This window comes from Suillus subaureus (assembly GCF_016647635.1).
Source record: "Suillus subaureus strain MN1 chromosome Unknown BJ212scaffold_26, whole genome shotgun sequence".
In the NCBI taxonomy this organism is placed as follows: domain Eukaryota; kingdom Fungi; phylum Basidiomycota; class Agaricomycetes; order Boletales; family Suillaceae; genus Suillus; species Suillus subaureus.
Genome location: NW_024538582.1, coordinates 436,196 through 452,818, shown reverse-complemented (window position 1 = coordinate 452,818; position 16,623 = coordinate 436,196). Strand labels below are relative to the sequence as shown.

Genomic DNA, 16,623 nt, shown 5'->3' with positions numbered 1-16,623 from the left:
CCGAATGCCCTGCAGACATCCGACCCTTTGGCAAGAGGTCCTTTCCGGAAACCTTCGTATACCTGCCAACAGATTCATACTTTTCTTTTTGGCCCTGTTTGGGGAATTTTAGGTGATAGCTTCCTCTGTTGAGTCTTGGTCTCCAGATATACACCGAATGAAATGAACCAGCTTGCTACACATATCGGGGAACGTCAGGATTGATGTAAATGGGAAGGAGGGGTATTCCTGTAGGAAACATGCTCTAGGACCCTTGCCAGCGTCAGAGAGTACGTATGGGAGAGAAATGATGCGATCAGGATGAGGGTGGAGCTGCGATTTGACAAGGACTGCATTCCATGCGCGAATGTGGGGAAGTTCGCCACAGCTGGGAGGTCATAGAACCAGAGGGTGATGTAAATTTCTTCTTCTGTGTTATCGGGCGAGCTGTTCAAGTTGTCTTCCTATTGGCTGAATTGCGTAGCCATCGCTGGTTATTCAATCAAGTATTATATAAAGAGGCCTATCGATCAAAACAGCACCAACTGTCGCAAAGTATTACACGAGACACAAGCGATCATACAAAAGAAAAGTAGGCGACGAAAACAGGGAGAACTTGAGACCTTACAGATCACATAGTTAGGCGCACCGATGTCAGATTGCTTAATCAAGATTGGACAATCGTGTAATGTCCCGTGGCCGCGTCGCGATTGAGCGTCCAAGTCGTGCTCTCAGCGAGCTCAGCGAGGTCCTGCGACCAGATCGCAGGAGTGTCGATAGCACCTCGTATGATTGCGGTCTGTTGATAGTCCGACGTAACGTAAACGCGCAGAACCGGAGTGAACCGAGCAGTGACGTGACTGCCATCTCTGCGTTTTGTACTGTGAGCTCTCCGAAGAAGGAAGAGAGGAGAGAGAACATACCCGACACCGTTGAAGTAGAGTGCGGGCTTGGGCATCAACTCTTTTGGCTCATGAAGCCTGGAGACGGACAATGCAATAAGACGAAAGAAAAGGAGACGATGATGATCACAAACCGACTGCAATGTCCTGAACGTCCCCAGTGCTGTTCACGGCCTGCAAGACACCAGCGACTCCCGCCTGAGGGGGCTACACGAGACATTCAACGAGTGGTAAAGAATAGAGACGAACGAAAGTCAGACTTACAGAGAAGTGGTAGACATCGTTGGCCACGGTCAGGGTTGTTTTCTCGCTGACCTGCGTCATGACCTGCGTTGGCGCTAGGAATTCCAGAACAGATGAGAGCCGCTCACATTGATCTTAACGGATGTTTCAGCGTCGATGATGTTTCCATCCACGACCTGCGGCTTGGAGAAAGCGAGCCTATACGTTGAATAAGCATTGTATACGACCATCATCTGCATTTTCTGTCTTACTGGCTCGTGTAGGTCGCGTGAGCCTCGTATGGACCTGGAAAGAGGGGTCGTATATAAGTCAGCGACTCGGAAACGCAAGAGTAGGAACGCCCACCCGTCTTCCCGAATGTGCTGACTCTGAGAAATCGCAAGGTTTGAGATCGTCACGGGAAATAGCAGGCGCATGGACTTACTTCCAAACTACTGGGAAGAAGTCCTCGTAGAGACCTTCCATGTCGGCATCGAAAGTGAGCATGATCGTCGCCTCCTTGCCGAGGTTGTTGCTGCGAGAAGACGGTGAGTCGGGTGAAAATTCGTGTAGTGCAAAGACACTCACGACTGGAAGGTCAAGTTCCTGGTGAAGAGGTGTGACATCGTTTCAGACTGTTAAACACAAAGTGTACTAGTTGAGATCGAATGTGAATTGAAGAGCTTGAGTTCTGCAGCTAGAGTCTCAGTGAGGAGGTTTTTATATCTTTCGAGATCGCGTAGGCCGTACCTCCTTCATTTGTTTGCGATTTAATCCAGGTCTCCTTCGACACTTTCTCGTACCTTCGTGCCTTGGTACCTGCCGCTGGTCACCTAATGCACTGTGCTCCCATTGCTTCGGTTTACCAGACAATGATTAATTGCCAGTTTCGAGTTCTTGACCCATCTCGTGCCTTCAATCTCTCCGGAGTGCCTGCCGCTGCGGACCCTAAGTATTGCGATGTATGCGCTCCTAAGATCTACAAGGCGGCAGCAAATACTGGCCTTGGCTTCAACTGTCAAAGGATTTGACCTGGCTGCTACTGTAGATCATGGAATTGAGATCCAGACAGTGGGCCCCTACTTATAGGGAGTTGAGTCACGGTTACAGTCGCAAGTACTAGCAGGCATACGCAAACAGGAGCTGCTCAGCCAGTCCTAGGGTAACATCCATTACATGTACGGAAAGCAGAACTTTCGTCAAAGTTCAAGTCAGAGATTTATGATGACCAAGCAAATGCTACTTCAAGTTAATTAATTTTGAGTCTTGACAGCTCCCTTGGATTCAGAGAGCAAGACTTATTCGATATTACATAGCCAAGAGCACATAGCTTGCAGGTTCAGTATCTTACGGCTCTTTTGACTGAACTTTGACTTTGACAGTTGAAGCCAAGGCCAGTATTTGCTGCCGCCTTGTAGATCTTAGGAGCGCATACATCGCAATACTTAGGGTCCGCAGCGGCAGGCACTCCGGAGAGATTGAAGGCACGAGATGGGTCAAGAACTCGAAACTGGCAATTAATCATTGTCTGGTAAACCGAAGCAATGGGAGCACAGTGCATTAGGTGACCAGCGGCAGGTACCAAGGCACGAAGGTACGAGAAAGTGTCGAAGGAGACCTGGATTAAATCGCAAACAAATGAAGGAGGTACGGCCTACGCGATCTCGAAAGATATAAAAACCTCCTCACTGAGACTCTAGCTGCAGAACTCAAGCTCTTCAATTCACATTCGATCTCAACTAGTACACTTTGTGTTTAACAGTCTGAAACGATGTCACACCTCTTCACCAGGAACTTGACCTTCCAGTCGTGAGTGTCTTTGCACTACACGAATTTTCACCCGACTCACCGTCTTCTCGCAGCAACAACCTCGGCAAGGAGGCGACGATCATGCTCACTTTCGATGCCGACATGGAAGGTCTCTACGAGGACTTCTTCCCAGTAGTTTGGAAGTAAGTCCATGCGCCTGCTATTTCCCGTGACGATCTCAAACCTTGCGATTTCTCAGAGTCAGCACATTCGGGAAGACGGGTGGGCGTTCCTACTCTTGCGTTTCCGAGTCGCTGACTTATATACGACCCCTCTTTCCAGGTCCATACGAGGCTCACGCGACCTACACGAGCCAGTAAGACAGAAAATGCAGATGATGGTCGTATACAATGCTTATTCAACGTATAGGCTCGCTTTCTCCAAGCCGCAGGTCGTGGATGGAAACATCATCGACGCTGAAACATCCGTTAAGATCAATGTGAGCGGCTCTCATCTGTTCTGGAATTCCTAGCGCCAACGCAGGTCATGACGCAGGTCAGCGAGAAAACAACCCTGACCGTGGCCAACGATGTCTACCACTTCTCTGTAAGTCTGACTTTCGTTCGTCTCTATTCTTTACCACTCGTTGAATGTCTCGTGTAGCCCCCTCAGGCGGGAGTCGCTGGTGTCTTGCAGGCCGTGAACAGCACTGGGGACGTTCAGGACATTGCAGTCGGTTTGTGATCATCATCGTCTCCTTTTCTTTCGTCTTATTGCATTGTCCGTCTCCAGGCTTCATGAGCCCAAAAGAGTTGATGCCCAAGCCCGCACTCTACTTCAACGGTGTCGGGTATGTTCTCTCTCCTCTCTTCCTTCTTCGGAGAGCTCACAGTACAAAACGCAGAGATGGCAGTCACGTCACTGCTCGGTTCACTCCGGTTCTGCGCGTTTACGTTACGTCGGACTATCAACAGACCGCAATCATACGAGGTGCTATCGACACTCCTGCGATCTGGTCGCAGGACCTCGCTGAGCTCGCTGAGAGCACGACTTGGACGCTCAATCGCGACGCGGCCACGGGACATTACACGATTGTCCAATCTTGATTAAGCAATCTGACATCGGTGCGCCTAACTATGTGATCTGTAAGGTCTCAAGTTCTCCCTGTTCTCGTCGCCTACTTTTCTTTTGTATGATCGCTTGTGTCTCGTGTAATACTTTGCGACAGTTGGTGCTGTTTTGATCGATAGGCCTCTTTGTATACTTGATTGAATGACCAGCGATGGCCACACAATTCAGCCAATAGGAAGACAACTTGAATAGCTCGCCCGATAACGCAGAAGAAGAAATTTACATCACCCTCTGGTTCTACGACCTCCCAGTTGTAGCGAACTTCCCCACATTCGCGTATGGAGTGTCGTCCTCGTCAAATCGCAGTTCCGCCCTCATGCTGATCGCATCATTTCTCTTCCGTACGCACTCTCTGACGCTGGCAAGGGTCCTAGAACACGTTTCCTGCCGGAATACCCCTCCCTGACGTTCCCCGATATGTGTAGCAAGCTGGTTACTTTTTCTTATATATAGTTGTGCTGCTAAGATAATTACCAGTGGTTTCCATTACGCCCAATAATGCATGGGATCAATACGCTATTTGAATTCCAGCTGGTCTTCGCTTGGTATCTTGCCATCTAGCAAATCATCCAGCCCCGTGACAGCTGTCCGTTCTGAGTCTCGTTCCCGACGTTTTGGCCTCGCTTGACTCTTGCGAGAACTCCACTGGCCGAACTCATAACCGTCCTCCACATCCTCCTTAAGCGCATCCCCCTTCCACGCATCAAAAGCCGGCCCTTTCCTGCCCGACCCTTTCCCCCGCTTCCCTCTGGGCTCCTTAATAGCAAGCTGCTCGATCTTAGATAACATCCCAACAACCTCCCCACTCCCAAACATAGATTCCTCTTCCCAAACCGTGCGCGCCCCCACTTCGCGCCTTAGTTTCTCGACAAGTTTCTTGGTTCTGCCATCGGGCTCGACCCCGTTGACCCGCATTTCTTCGAGGGCGTCGTGTACGCCTCTGAGGTCGCGGAAACACGACCAGCGGGTTTCTAGCAGTTCGTTGTATGCGGGAGTGGTGCACCCGAATACATAGCTCGGTATGCTCAGGTGCCGCGCATAGTCGAAGATGGAGAGAGCGAGGTGAGGGTCACGGTATTTGTCGCGGAAAGAATGCATGAGGTGCGCGATCAGGTAGGGATATGTCGGGTGTTGGAGTTCAAGGTGCGTAGACGTAAGTTGTGGTGGTGGATTTGCGCTTCCGCTTGCGTTTGAGCTTGGGGTGAGGCCTGTAGCATGCTGTTCCTCGGCTTTAGCAATAGCATTTCGTGCACGTTCCTCGTATTTCTGAGACTGCCCGAACACCTCGCGCATGGCCCATTCAAGCAGCTGCTGATCCGTATCACAAAGTTCCATTTCCTCCTTCTTCTTATCAAATTCCCCATCCGCCTCCGTCGTCCATTTCAACCGTTTTGAGTGTCGTCTGAGTTTGCCGAATAAATCTGACATTGGGGCTTGTCCAAATGGCTTGCGCCCGATTCCACTGAGAACAGCGAGTGGGTCGTCTTGTTTTGAGGAGGAGAGTTTGGCGGAGGGGTTCTTTTGCTCTGAGACCGCATCGAAGATCATGTTGAACATTTCGTCGAAGGCGCTGATTTCGCGTGCGGTCATTGCTTGTCTGCGTGCGCGGGTGCGCCCTGAGGTTTCTACATCGCCGCCGCGTAAAGGACTGCGGACTGGGGAGGGGATGACAGGTGGTATATCATTTATTGAGTCGCTCAGTATATGGTCCCAAGGAGATTCTTTGGTGGCGAAAATGGAGTCGGGTTGTGTGCTGCTGCTGCCCTCCGATAGTGTAGCAGAGGAAGTCAGGCATCGTGCAGCTGCCCTTGCAAGACTTACACATGCATAATTGGAGACTCGATGACAGACGAGCATGATTAATGAGGGTGATTTCCAATTTGGCCAAAATTGTTGTTGTTTTGTTGCATCCTTGACATATATTTATCATACTTGCTCGATTAACCTATGTATCCTGATGCTCGTGTCTAGCGGTGCACTGCTACGTTTCACGTTGTCTGAGAAAGGTTGTCAATACGGTCCCAAAATGATCAGACGCAAAGTTTCGACCTTGTCGTACAACACATACATGAACTCGGTATTCATCAAACCAAACAACCAAAACTATGCGAACCACGTAACAGGCCGTGATAGCCGTACCAGTACGTAATGGGCGCATCAAATTGCACCAGAGGTCACGAGTACGCTCAGCTATCATGATAGCCAACAAGCACAGTGCAAGAAAGGTGCGAGATTGTGCGAGAGGGAAGATGCAGAAGGTTAGACGACAAGGAGAAATGAGAAAACCTACATGCACAAGGCGCACCGTGACGAGGAATGATATATAAAAAGGAAGAGACAGAAGAAAAAACGTACCATGGATGAATCAATGATACGAGGTGGAATTGAATGCAGGAAATGCAAGCGGGTAAATATTGGCAGAAGAGGGCAGGAAAAACTGACCTTGGTCAGAGAAAGAGGAAAACTCACCAAAATGACGCGAGAGGGCATAGTGAGGTGCTGGGGGTGGCAGAATGCAGGAGGCACCAGCTGCGGGGTGTAGGCGGTCATGGTAGGGCATGGTAGGCAGCGCAATATTGGTGGGCGGGGACAGCACTAGTTCAATGCAAGTAAGAGGCTCTGAGTAGTGATATCAAAATTAAGAGAAAGGACTTGCAAGGGCGGCGGGAAGGGGAGGAACATCGTTAGTTAGGACATAGCAGGAGGGATGATTGAAAGAGGTGTGCCGGTGGCGAACTTGAAGGCTAAAGCCGGACAGATCCTCGGAACTTCGAGCTTTAAGTTCAATCAGACCATGTCCATAGGGCTTCGCCCAACGGACAATAAATAAGAATCAAAAAAAAAGAAAAAGGTACTTACCGAGGCATGAAGGAGAAGCTGGCTAAATCGCAAACAGAGGAAGGAGGTACAGCCAGTCATGATGCGACCCGAAACATATAAAGCCTCCTTGCTGAGGCTCTAATTGCAGAACTCAAGCCCTTCAATCTACACTCAATTTCGACTAGTACACCTCGTATTTAGAAATCTGAAACAATGTCACGCCCCTTCACCACCTTCTAGTGGTGAGTGTCTTTGCGCTATAACTTGTTCACCCGACTCACCATCGTCTCGCAGTAACGACCTCGGCAAGGAGATGTCGATCATGCTCGCTTTGATTAATGGCGATATGGAAGGCCTCTGCGAGGACTTCTTTGGAAGTAAGTGCGCCTACTTTTGACTGACCGACTGTCAGATGGAACCTTAATGTTCGATAGATCCGTAGTATCTTGACATGCACACCTCGGGAGATCTTGTTCAAAAAATGCAAGATTTAAAACACATAGATAATCCCCATAAAAACGGTACAACTCTCAACCCTTGCGAAATACATGACAAACAAACAACTAAGTGAGACCGTTGGTAGATGCCATGAAAGTAAAATGAACATTGAGATGCAGACCTCACGACAGAAATTTAGACGGGCCAATCTCGCATTCCTTAATCAAGCATGGGTGAGCGTGTAACGTCCACTGACCACGTCGCGCTTGAGGTTCCAAGTCGTGTGCTCGGCAAGCCCAGTGAGGTCCTGCGACCAGATCGCAGGGGTTTCAATGGCACCTCGTATAATTGCGGTCTCTTGATAGTCTGTCGTGATGTAGACACGTAGGATCGGAGTGAACTGTGCCGTGACCTGACTGCCATCTCTGCATTTCGTACTGTGAGCGCTCTGAAGGAGAAATAGAAAAATATGACATACCCGACCTCGTCGAAGTAGAGTGCAGGCGTAGGCATGAAGTCTCCTTTGTTAAGAAACCCTGGAGGTGGACAAGACGCTCAGGTAAAATAAGAGCAGACGATGATGGTCACAAACCGACTGCGATATCTTGAAGGGCCCCAGTGTTGTTCACGGCCTGTACGAAGCCAGAGGATCCCGCCTCAGGGGTCTACACGAGATATTAGTCGATCGTCGAGATAAATATTAACAGAAACCGGACTCACAGAGAAACTATAGACATCCCTGGCCTCGGTGAGCTTTGTTTTCTGACCGACCTGCGTCACGACTTGCGTGAGTGCTAGGATCCACGAAGTAGATGAGAACCGCTCACATTGACCTGGATGCTGGTTCCAGCACTGATGAAGTTCCCATCCGTGATCTGGGCTTTGGAGAAGGCAAGTCTATGTAATAAATAAGCGACCTTCATGGCTATCGTTCTCGTCGATCATCTTACTGGTTCGTGTAGGTAGCTTGAGCCCTGTATGCACCTGGAAAGAGGGGTCATACGTAGGTCGGCGACTTTGCAGCAAAAGAATAGGAACACCTACCCGTCTTCCCGAATTTACTGACCCTGAAAAATTGCAAGGTTTGAAATCGTCCCGGACAAGAGTAGGCGCACTTACTTCCAGACCACCGGGAAGCGGTCCTGGTAGAGGCTCTGCATGTCGTCGTTGATCAAAGCGAGCATGATCGTCGCCTCCTTGCCGAGATCGTTGCTGCGAGACGACGGTGAGTCGGCTGAAAAATTTATGCAGAGCGATAGCACAATGGCACTCACGACTGGATGGTCAAATGCCTGGTGAAGGGGCGTGACATTGTTTCAGATTTTTAGACACAAAGCGTACTAGTCGGGATTGAGTATGGATTGAAGAACTTGAGTTCTGCGGTTAGAGTCTCGGAAAGGGGGCTTTTATATGTTTCGGATGGCACAGGCTGTACCTCCTGCCTTGGTTTGCGATTTGGCCAGCGTCTCCTTCGTGCCGAGGCACCTGCCACTAGAGACCCCAAATATTCAGACGCATGAGTCCTTCTGATCTACAAAGCGGCAGCACATGATGGCCTTTGACTTGCTAGACAGCCGGCTTCTCCACGAACCCGTTCCCGGAGCAGTGGCGTTGCGCACTCACAAGGTCATGGCTGCCGTTGGCATTCCGGTTCCAGGACGCGTCCGTCCTTCGTATTTTCCTTTCATAACGTTACAGATGCGACAGGCGTGGGTCTGTTCCCACCATCTGGTGATCCTCGAACAACTAAGTCGTGTCCAACGGATGTTCAAGTGTTCTCCGAGTCTTTGACGCCTTAAGAACATACTACGACATCACGAAAAGTTCCAGAACCTAATACCGTCTGATTAGGTTTCTCTGATCACGCGATTCGGTACCTCACATATGTATGACAAGCATAGATCATGTATGTCTGAAGGAACTCAGGAGAAGCTGTTCCAGGTTGCCGTGAAGGATGTTGAACATGACTCTAGGAACGTGACCGGGTGGACTTCAGAAATAAGTAGAGACATGTATATTGCACAGATCATGGAACGTTGTGTACAAGCCTTCAGGAAAAGGAATGAATTGGAATTGACTAGTCAAGAGGGTCGGGCGAGGGTCGGGGACTGGAGTACTGGCACGCCGCCGCCGACATTAGACGTGTGAAGTTAATATTAGATCAGCTTACACGGCCAATTGACATAAACATAGAATCTATGTTTTTTTTTCTCGGAAGGATAGCAAATATACGTACACAATACCGGTACTATGGTTTTCGTCGTGTATGCATGCCTATGAATTTTCTCAATATACGAGCTATATCTGAAACTGTGGCGCAGGACCTCGGAAAAGCGCGAAAAAGAAATGAAGTTCTCAATTTCATGACTAAGTGTCTCATCCAGTGCTTGCATGAAGACCCACTAACCATTCCACCAGACCGTTGTACAGTACTACAATGAATAATATTCAGCAAGCTACTACGGACTTGAAGAAATTTCGTAGTTCTATTGAATTACTGGCATGCGCAGCTGTAGGGCCCTCTGCTCAAGGACTCACGCTAAACTATGTCTCCAAGCCTCCATAGTATCGGTATTGTGTACGTACGTATATTTGCTATCTTTCCAAAAAAAATATAGATTCTATGTTTATGTCAATAGCCGTGATATGCCAGTGGGTTAGTAGAATCCTAGATGTCGTTTCAAATCTTATTTGTCGGAGATTCGGCTCACAGTACATGGATGGCGACAACATGGATCTATATCAGCTGTATCACAAGCTTGAGCTGGCGGAGGATGAGACGACGAAGATGAATTCCGGAGGCACAAGATAACGGTACTTGGTGCAGTCATTTTTTCAGGAGGCGAAGAATCGCGACATGAACGCCTCGCACATCGACGAGCAAGAAGAACATGACCTACTTCCTAGTAATCCCCGTGCCAATACACCCTGGCAAGCGCTGTACTTGGCTTGCAATGACCGAGCTTTCATCACAACCATGGGAGTTGATGTGTCGGCATTTGATCTCCTTTCAGCAGGCTTTCCGACCATTTTGGACGCCACACCCATTCCCCATGGGCCGTGACGACATTCCGACCACTGCTGTTCCTCCAACACATCGCTAATTTGAATCTAGAAAAGGGGTCCTGCCCCCCTTCTGGTCTACAGTGGGTCAGTTTGACGTGCGGATTTGCAAAAGACTGACATTTGACAGCGGTAGGTCAGCATAAGACATTTAGAATGGCTAGAACGGCGTCCTGAATGCTGCGGGAAGTTATCCACCGAAAATCGACAATGAAAACGAACATCCATTTTGCTAAAGCAGATCCCACAACTGGCAGCAAGACAAAATTTTAGTGGGGAGAAGGTCAGGGGTTAGGTACCCGCTGTAAGCGACGTTCGAGTCAGGAACAATCTGGGGCAATAAGTGTAATTACAGATAGCGAAAGTGATAGAACTTCCCTACTATCTGTGGTTTAAATGGTCGTTCAATTAGAGCTTCTACCCATATTGCTTGCGACCGCTTAGGCAGACTGGGCCGACAACGACAGACAAAGATATAGAGGGCTACCTCATGACTGAGCTGCCAAAGCAACACCAAGAAAATGGAAGTGTGTTCTTGAACGCAAAGAGTGAATGACAATAATCAAGCAGTTTTAATTAAGAATAGCCGGTGTTACCTGGTCTGTCAGAGTCATGTTCAAAACCCTTCACGGCAACCTGGAACAGCTTCGCCCGAGTTCCTTCAAACATACATGGGAATGGTAATCTATACTTGAGCTACCGAATCGTGCGACCAGAGAGACCTAATTAGGCAGTGTCAGGTTTTTGGACTTTGAAGTGATGTCGTGATGTGTTCTTATGGCATCAAAGACTCGGAGAACACTTGAACATCCGTTGGACACAACTCAGTTATTTGATGATTACTAGATGGTGGGAACAGACCCCACGCCTGTCCATCTGTAACGTTATGAATGGAAGATATGAAGGACAGGGGCACCCTGGAATGAGCGGGGAATGGGTTCAAGGAGAAGCCGGCTGTCTAGCAAGTCAAGGGTCATCATGTGCTGCTGCCTTGTAGATCAGAAGGACTCGTGCGTCCGAATATCTGGGGTCTCCAGCGTCAGGTGCCTCGGCGCGAAGAAGACGCTGGCTAAATTGCAAACCAAGGTAGGAGGTATAGCTTGTGCCATCCGAAACATATAAAAACCCCCTTTCTGAGATTCTAACCGCAGAACTCAAGTTCTTCGATCCATACTCAATTCCGACTAGTACGCTTTGTGTCTAAAAATCTGAAACAATGTCACGCCCCTTCACCAGGCATTTGACCATCCAGTCGTGAGTGCCATTGTGCTATCACTCCGCATGATTATTTCAGCCGACTCACCGTCGTCTTGCAGCAACGACCTCGGCAAGGAGGTGACGATCATGCTCGCTTTGATCAACGACGATATGCAGAGCCTCTACCAGGACCGCTTCCCGGTAGTCTGGAAGTAAGTGCGCCTACTCTTGTCCGGGACGATTTCAAACCTTGCAATTTTTCAGGGTCAGCAAATTCGGGAAGACGGGTAGGTGTTCCTATTCTTTTGCTGCAAAGTCGCCGACCTACGTATGACCCCTCTTTCCAGGTGCATACAGGGCTCAAGTTTCCTACACGAACCAGTAAGATGATCAACAAGAACGATAGCCATGAAAGTTGCTTATTTATTATATAGGCTTGCTTTCTCCAGAGCCCAGGTCACGGATGGGAACTTCATCAGTGCTGGAACCAGCATCCAGGTTAATGTGAGCAGTTTTCATCTACTCCATGGATCCTAGCACTCACGCAAGTCATGACGCAGGTCGGTCAGAAAACAAAGCTGACCGAGGCCAGGGATGTCTATAGTTTCTCTGTGAGTCCGGTTTCCATTAATATTTATCTCGACGACCGACAAATGTCTCGTGTAGACCCCTGAGACGGGATCCTCTGGCCTCGTACAGGCCGTGAACAACACTGGAGCCCTTCAAGATATCGCAGTCGGTTTGTGACCATCATCGTCTGCTCTTCTTTTACCTGAGCGTCTTGTCCACCTCCAGGGTTTCTTAACAAAGGAGACTTCATGCCTACGCCTGCACTCTACTTCGACGAGGTCGGGTATGTCATATTTCTTCTATTTCTCCTTCAGAGCGCTCACAGTATGAAATGCAGAGATGGCAGTCAGGTCACGGCACAGTTCACTCCGATCCTGCGTATCTACATCACGTCGGACTATCAAGAGACCACAATTATACGAGGTGCCATTGAAACCCCTGCGATCTGGACGCAGGACCTTACAGGGCTTGCCGAGCACACGAATTGGAACCTCAGGCGCGACGCGGCCACTGGACGTTACACGGTCGTCCGAGCTTGATTAAGGAATGTGAGATTGGCACGCTTTAATGTCTGTTCTGTGAGCTCTGCATCTCAATATTCACACTGCTTTCATAGCGTCCACCAATGACCTCGCTTGATTGTTTTCTTTCATAATACCTCTCCCCATCGAATATCGTTCTTTAGTCTTTGACCCAATCTCAAGTCTTCGTTCTCGTTCCTCGTTCCTAGACCGAGCCTCTCCGATTCTTGAGAGAGTTAAGAGTTGTACCGTTTTGATAAGGCTTGACCTATATGTTTCAAATGAAATCATCAGGGAAAACCTCCTTCAGAAAGCAAGCTAATTTCTGCACAAGATCCTGCAGGGTAATACATTAATTCTGATATATATCATGCAACCGTATTTGATTAACGATATTTGTTAGCCTGCTCGTATGCATTCGAATAGGCTAACTATCAGAGCTGGCTCATAGACTATTCTCCCCACTAGGCCCATCTGCGCATCACTAGTGTCTGTCACTTATTTACGCTATTAGATCTCTCCTCGATCTTTTAGCTCAGCAATTACAGCATGGTTCCAAAGATCCTCTATTGCAGATGGCCCGTAGTCTACGAAGCATTAGGGACGTACGGAACAGCCCTTCCTTCTCGCGCCTCGCTGATGTTGATAATTCCCTCCCGCCCTTCCCGCACCTCGCCGATGTATTGCTCCTGCGCCTGGTTGATGCATCCTTCCACCATATCTGACTGGAGTACCCGGTCGACAGCCGGCCTGGTTGGACCCTATCGATTACGAAAAGGAGCAAATGCATGATGCGATGGTAATAACCCATCAACCAGGTAAATCTCTGCTAAACTTCGATATGTATTAGTTGTAATGCTCCATACATATAAGACGACCACTTGCGTCCTACTTGTGGAATGACTGTTTGAGCACTGGCGGACGACGAGGGAAATCACGTCAACTAGGGTTCTGGGACCGCCGGTCGGGGTCTTGCGTACTGGTCATTTCAATTATGTGTTACATGAATACCTGCAAAGAGAACATCCTCCTTCCACTCGTCAGATCTCCTCAGTTTCCTTAGCTACTGAGGGGAATTGGCGTCCTGTATCCAAGCTCAGCCGCCCATTGCTAGGTCAGTTGACTGCACCAGTAGAATCGCACTCACCTTTCGTGCAGGGTAATTCTGAGGCGAGAAACTTGAAGTACCGGAAATGAGCAGATCAAGTCTCGCCATCGTGCATGAGGCGCAGCGATGATGTAGAGTGTGAGAGTAGCGGATGCCGAAAATTTGAAAGACCCACCGTGGCTATTCATTCAATTCTACTTCCTTCACCCGTACATGGCTCTCCTTCATAATAGACGGGCAGGCCACATTAATATCAGATACAATGAACGTGTTCAGTCAATCGCACGCAGCCAACTGAGTCTGGAACAATTGCGAGGAATGCCAACTCAAAGTTCATTGGATGACAAACAAAAAACTGGAAGGAGGTAGCACGGGGCGACAGATGGATGCTGAAGGGTAATAGTTCTCGAAGGCGGCCGATCGGTACTGCTGGAAGGTGAAGGAAGGTCAGTAGAGAGTGCGACGGTAGCACGTGGAGGTCACAGTTGGGTCAGGTGCGGACATTTTTAAAAACTCACTGGTATATCAACTCAGGCTAAAATTTCTTTAACCGGCCGGCGCACCGCTCATGCATGGGCCACATGTAGCTGCCCTGTTCGAGCTTAAAATGATCTGATTAGACATAGGCTCACTGAGGTCAGCGACCATGTTTCACTGGTACCTGTGCGGTGCAGGGTTCCAATGATGATGAATTTGGGAGGCGATTGACGAATGAGAACTGAAACCACTTGGGCCGGGAGTGGTCGAAGCCCAAAGCAGAGATGAATTATGAGCAGAACGCTGAAACAAAAACACTCCTCTGTGATATAACTAGTAACGAGTTTGAAATACCAGCTAGGAGAGAGAACTTCGCGTCCGGTACACAAGCAGGTCTCGAGTCGATCATGGGATGAAGGGGTGATATTGCAGTAAACTATATGCATGCGTTCGAAGGAGCGACATCATGATATGTTCTCGACACGAAAAACAGTGATATTCATGTAGGATGAATAGTCAGATTTGGGCACCGGGAACCGCCGACTGCTCAATTAGATGTGATGAGGTACGTTCTGAAAACCCTCAAGACAAGATTCGGAAGCATCTATGCATTGCAGAAGCGCTGGGAGGGCATAGTGCTGAGGATGGCAGGTATGATAATATGGTACATTCTTGCTGAATCAGTGATGGAGGTGCGGAGGTCTCGTGTCCTGGGCATCTACGAAAACGAGGCAGGTTGATGCAATGGAGTAGCATAAAACACACAACACACACACCTTCCGCAGCTTAGAGTAAGTCACCCAGAATCCCTCCAAAGTCGACCTCGACCGCGCCCAATACCATCAATATCCAGTAAAATGTCAAGGCTCATTCTAATCACCACACCTCTGCGAGCGCCAAGAATTCAAAGGCCATGAAGGAAACGTAAGGGCAGTTGCAGGTTTCCCCGATAAACGACAGATGCATTACGGGATCGAATGACAATACGCATTATCCGTGGGACTTGAAGACAGGTGCTTTGTTGAAGAAGTGGAGGGGCATGGCAATGGGGTGTTGGAATTGGCAGTATCACAAGATGGGCAATTGACAGAATGTGGTGATAGAGACGGAGGGGTCATCGTCTAGCATGGAGAAACTGGCGAATCGCCTACCCAACCCATCAAAGTCAAGAACAGGGAAGAGAAAATCTTCTAATAAAAGGCTGTAGAAGGTGGGTCTTTCGATTCGGACGCGAAAAATCAGTATGATATGAAAAATTGAAAACAATTGCAATCCCACGCCGGGATAACTTGCGATAAGTCACGCGTCACGAACTAAGATCAGAGTAGCACACATGCTCCTACCGTTGCTCCTATGGTATACCTCACCTTGCTTAATTACGACCAACAAGTCAATACGTTATTTGAATTCTAGCTGGTTCTTGCCTGATACCTTGCCATCTAATAGCAAATCGTTCAGCCCTGTGACCACTTCTGAGTCTCGTTCCCGATATTTTGGCCTCGGCTTGCGAGAACCCCACTGGTCAGACTCATAACCGTCCTCCACGTCCTCAAGCACATCCCCCTTCCACGCATCAAAAGCCGGCCCTTTCCTGCATGACCCTTTCCCCCGCTTCCTTCTCGGCTCCTTAATAGCAAGCTGCTAGATATTAGATAGCAGTCCCCACAACCTCTCCAATCCCAAACACAGACTCCTCTTCCCATACATAGGCTCTTCCCAAACCGTGCGCGCGCCTACTTCGCGCCTCAGTTTCCCAACGAACTTCTTGGTTCTGCCCCATTGACCCGCATCTATTCAAGGGCGTCCTGTACGCCTCTGAGGTCACGGAAACATGACCAGCGGATTTCTATCAACTATTTGTATGTGGCAGTGGTGCACCTGAATACGTAGTTTGGGATGCTGAGGTGCTGTGCATAGTCGAAGATGGAGAGAGCGAGGTGGGGGTCAAGGCACTTGTCACGGAAAGAACGCAGCGATGAAGTAGGGATATGTCAAGTATTGGAGTTCAAGGTGCGTGGATGGAAGTTGTGGTGGCGGATCTGCGCTTGCGGTGAGGTCTGGAGCATGCTGTTCCTCGAACGCTTCGCGCATGACCCACTCAAGCAGCTGCTGACACATCACAAAGCTCCATTTCCTCCTCCTTATCAAATTCCTCACCCGCCTCTGTCATACAATTCAAACCGTTTGGAGTGTCGCCCGAGTTTGCCGAATAAATTTGACACTGAGGCTTGGCCGAATGGCTTGCACCCGATTCCACAGAAAACAGCGAGTGGGTCGTCTTGTTTTGAGGGGGAGAGTTTGGCACAGGGATTTTTTTGCTCTGAGACTGTCAAGGATCATGTTGAACATTTCATCGAAGGTGCTGATTTCGCACGACGCCATCGCTTGTTTGCGTGCGTGGGTGCATCCTGAGGTTTCTACGTTGCCAGCACGTAAGGGGTTTCGG

General features: G+C 49.0%; 6 protein-coding genes across 6 annotated transcripts; 2 read left to right on the top strand and 4 right to left on the bottom strand.

Moving 5' to 3' along the window:
* Positions 1-646: 646 nt before the first annotated feature.
* BJ212DRAFT_1483173 (uncharacterized protein) lies at positions 647-1,729 on the bottom strand (the record flags this gene model as incomplete). Its single annotated transcript, XM_041340573.1, has 9 exons — positions 647-848; positions 903-959; positions 1,012-1,088; positions 1,146-1,196; positions 1,253-1,322; positions 1,376-1,409; positions 1,470-1,492; positions 1,549-1,638; positions 1,692-1,729. The coding sequence occupies 9 exons, from the start codon at positions 1,727-1,729 to the stop codon at positions 647-649; spliced, it is 642 nt and encodes a 213-aa protein (XP_041190708.1).
* Positions 1,730-2,475: 746 nt separating this feature from the next.
* On the top strand, positions 2,476-4,229 carry BJ212DRAFT_457403 (uncharacterized protein). The gene is made up of 9 exons (XM_041343256.1): positions 2,476-2,750; positions 2,810-2,912; positions 2,966-3,055; positions 3,112-3,228; positions 3,282-3,351; positions 3,408-3,458; positions 3,516-3,588; positions 3,645-3,702; positions 3,757-4,229. Exons 2-9 carry the CDS (start codon positions 2,875-2,877, stop codon positions 3,956-3,958), a joined length of 699 nt encoding a protein of 232 aa, XP_041190707.1. The 5' UTR covers positions 2,476-2,750; positions 2,810-2,874; the 3' UTR covers positions 3,959-4,229.
* A 416-nt stretch (positions 4,230-4,645) lies between these two features.
* On the bottom strand, positions 4,646-5,519 carry BJ212DRAFT_1370522 (uncharacterized protein; the record flags this gene model as incomplete). Its single annotated transcript, XM_041336263.1, has 1 exon — positions 4,646-5,519. A coding segment is annotated over exon 1 (766 nt), but the record flags the coding sequence as incomplete, so codon positions are not given.
* A 1,945-nt stretch (positions 5,520-7,464) lies between these two features.
* Positions 7,465-8,553, bottom strand: BJ212DRAFT_1483170 (uncharacterized protein; the record flags this gene model as incomplete). Its single annotated transcript, XM_041340572.1, has 9 exons — positions 7,465-7,666; positions 7,720-7,777; positions 7,834-7,906; positions 7,962-8,012; positions 8,069-8,138; positions 8,192-8,225; positions 8,286-8,308; positions 8,361-8,453; positions 8,516-8,553. 9 exons carry the CDS (start codon positions 8,551-8,553, stop codon positions 7,465-7,467), a joined length of 642 nt encoding a protein of 213 aa, XP_041190705.1.
* A 2,829-nt stretch (positions 8,554-11,382) lies between these two features.
* BJ212DRAFT_457167 (uncharacterized protein) lies at positions 11,383-12,907 on the top strand. Its single transcript, XM_041343255.1, has 10 exons — positions 11,383-11,397; positions 11,456-11,558; positions 11,621-11,713; positions 11,766-11,788; positions 11,849-11,882; positions 11,936-12,005; positions 12,062-12,112; positions 12,168-12,240; positions 12,297-12,354; positions 12,409-12,907. Exons 2-10 carry the CDS (start codon positions 11,521-11,523, stop codon positions 12,608-12,610), a joined length of 642 nt encoding a protein of 213 aa, XP_041190704.1. The 5' UTR covers positions 11,383-11,397; positions 11,456-11,520; the 3' UTR covers positions 12,611-12,907.
* A 2,668-nt stretch (positions 12,908-15,575) lies between these two features.
* BJ212DRAFT_1301532 (uncharacterized protein) lies at positions 15,576-16,295 on the bottom strand (the record flags this gene model as incomplete). The annotated part of the gene is made up of 3 exons (XM_041333141.1): positions 15,576-15,818; positions 15,844-15,967; positions 16,138-16,295. 3 exons carry the CDS (start codon positions 16,293-16,295, stop codon positions 15,576-15,578), a joined length of 525 nt encoding a protein of 174 aa, XP_041190703.1.
* Between the last annotated feature and the right edge of the window lie 328 nt (positions 16,296-16,623).

Excerpts from the sequence above, each read along its gene's own strand:
- BJ212DRAFT_457403 (XM_041343256.1), top strand. The coding sequence starts at position 2,875 with ATGTCACACCTCTTCACCAGGAACTTGACCTTCCAGTC. Across the intron at positions 3,352-3,407 it reads AAACATCCGTTAAGATCAAT|GTCAGCGAGAAAACAACCCT; the intron begins GTGAGCGGCTCT and ends GTCATGACGCAG. Across the intron at positions 3,589-3,644 it reads CGTTCAGGACATTGCAGTCG|GCTTCATGAGCCCAAAAGAG; the intron begins GTTTGTGATCAT and ends GTCCGTCTCCAG.
- BJ212DRAFT_457167 (XM_041343255.1), top strand. The coding sequence starts at position 11,521 with ATGTCACGCCCCTTCACCAGGCATTTGACCATCCAGTC. Across the intron at positions 11,559-11,620 it reads AGGCATTTGACCATCCAGTC|CAACGACCTCGGCAAGGAGG; the intron begins GTGAGTGCCATT and ends GTCGTCTTGCAG. Across the intron at positions 12,113-12,167 it reads GGGATGTCTATAGTTTCTCT|ACCCCTGAGACGGGATCCTC; the intron begins GTGAGTCCGGTT and ends TGTCTCGTGTAG.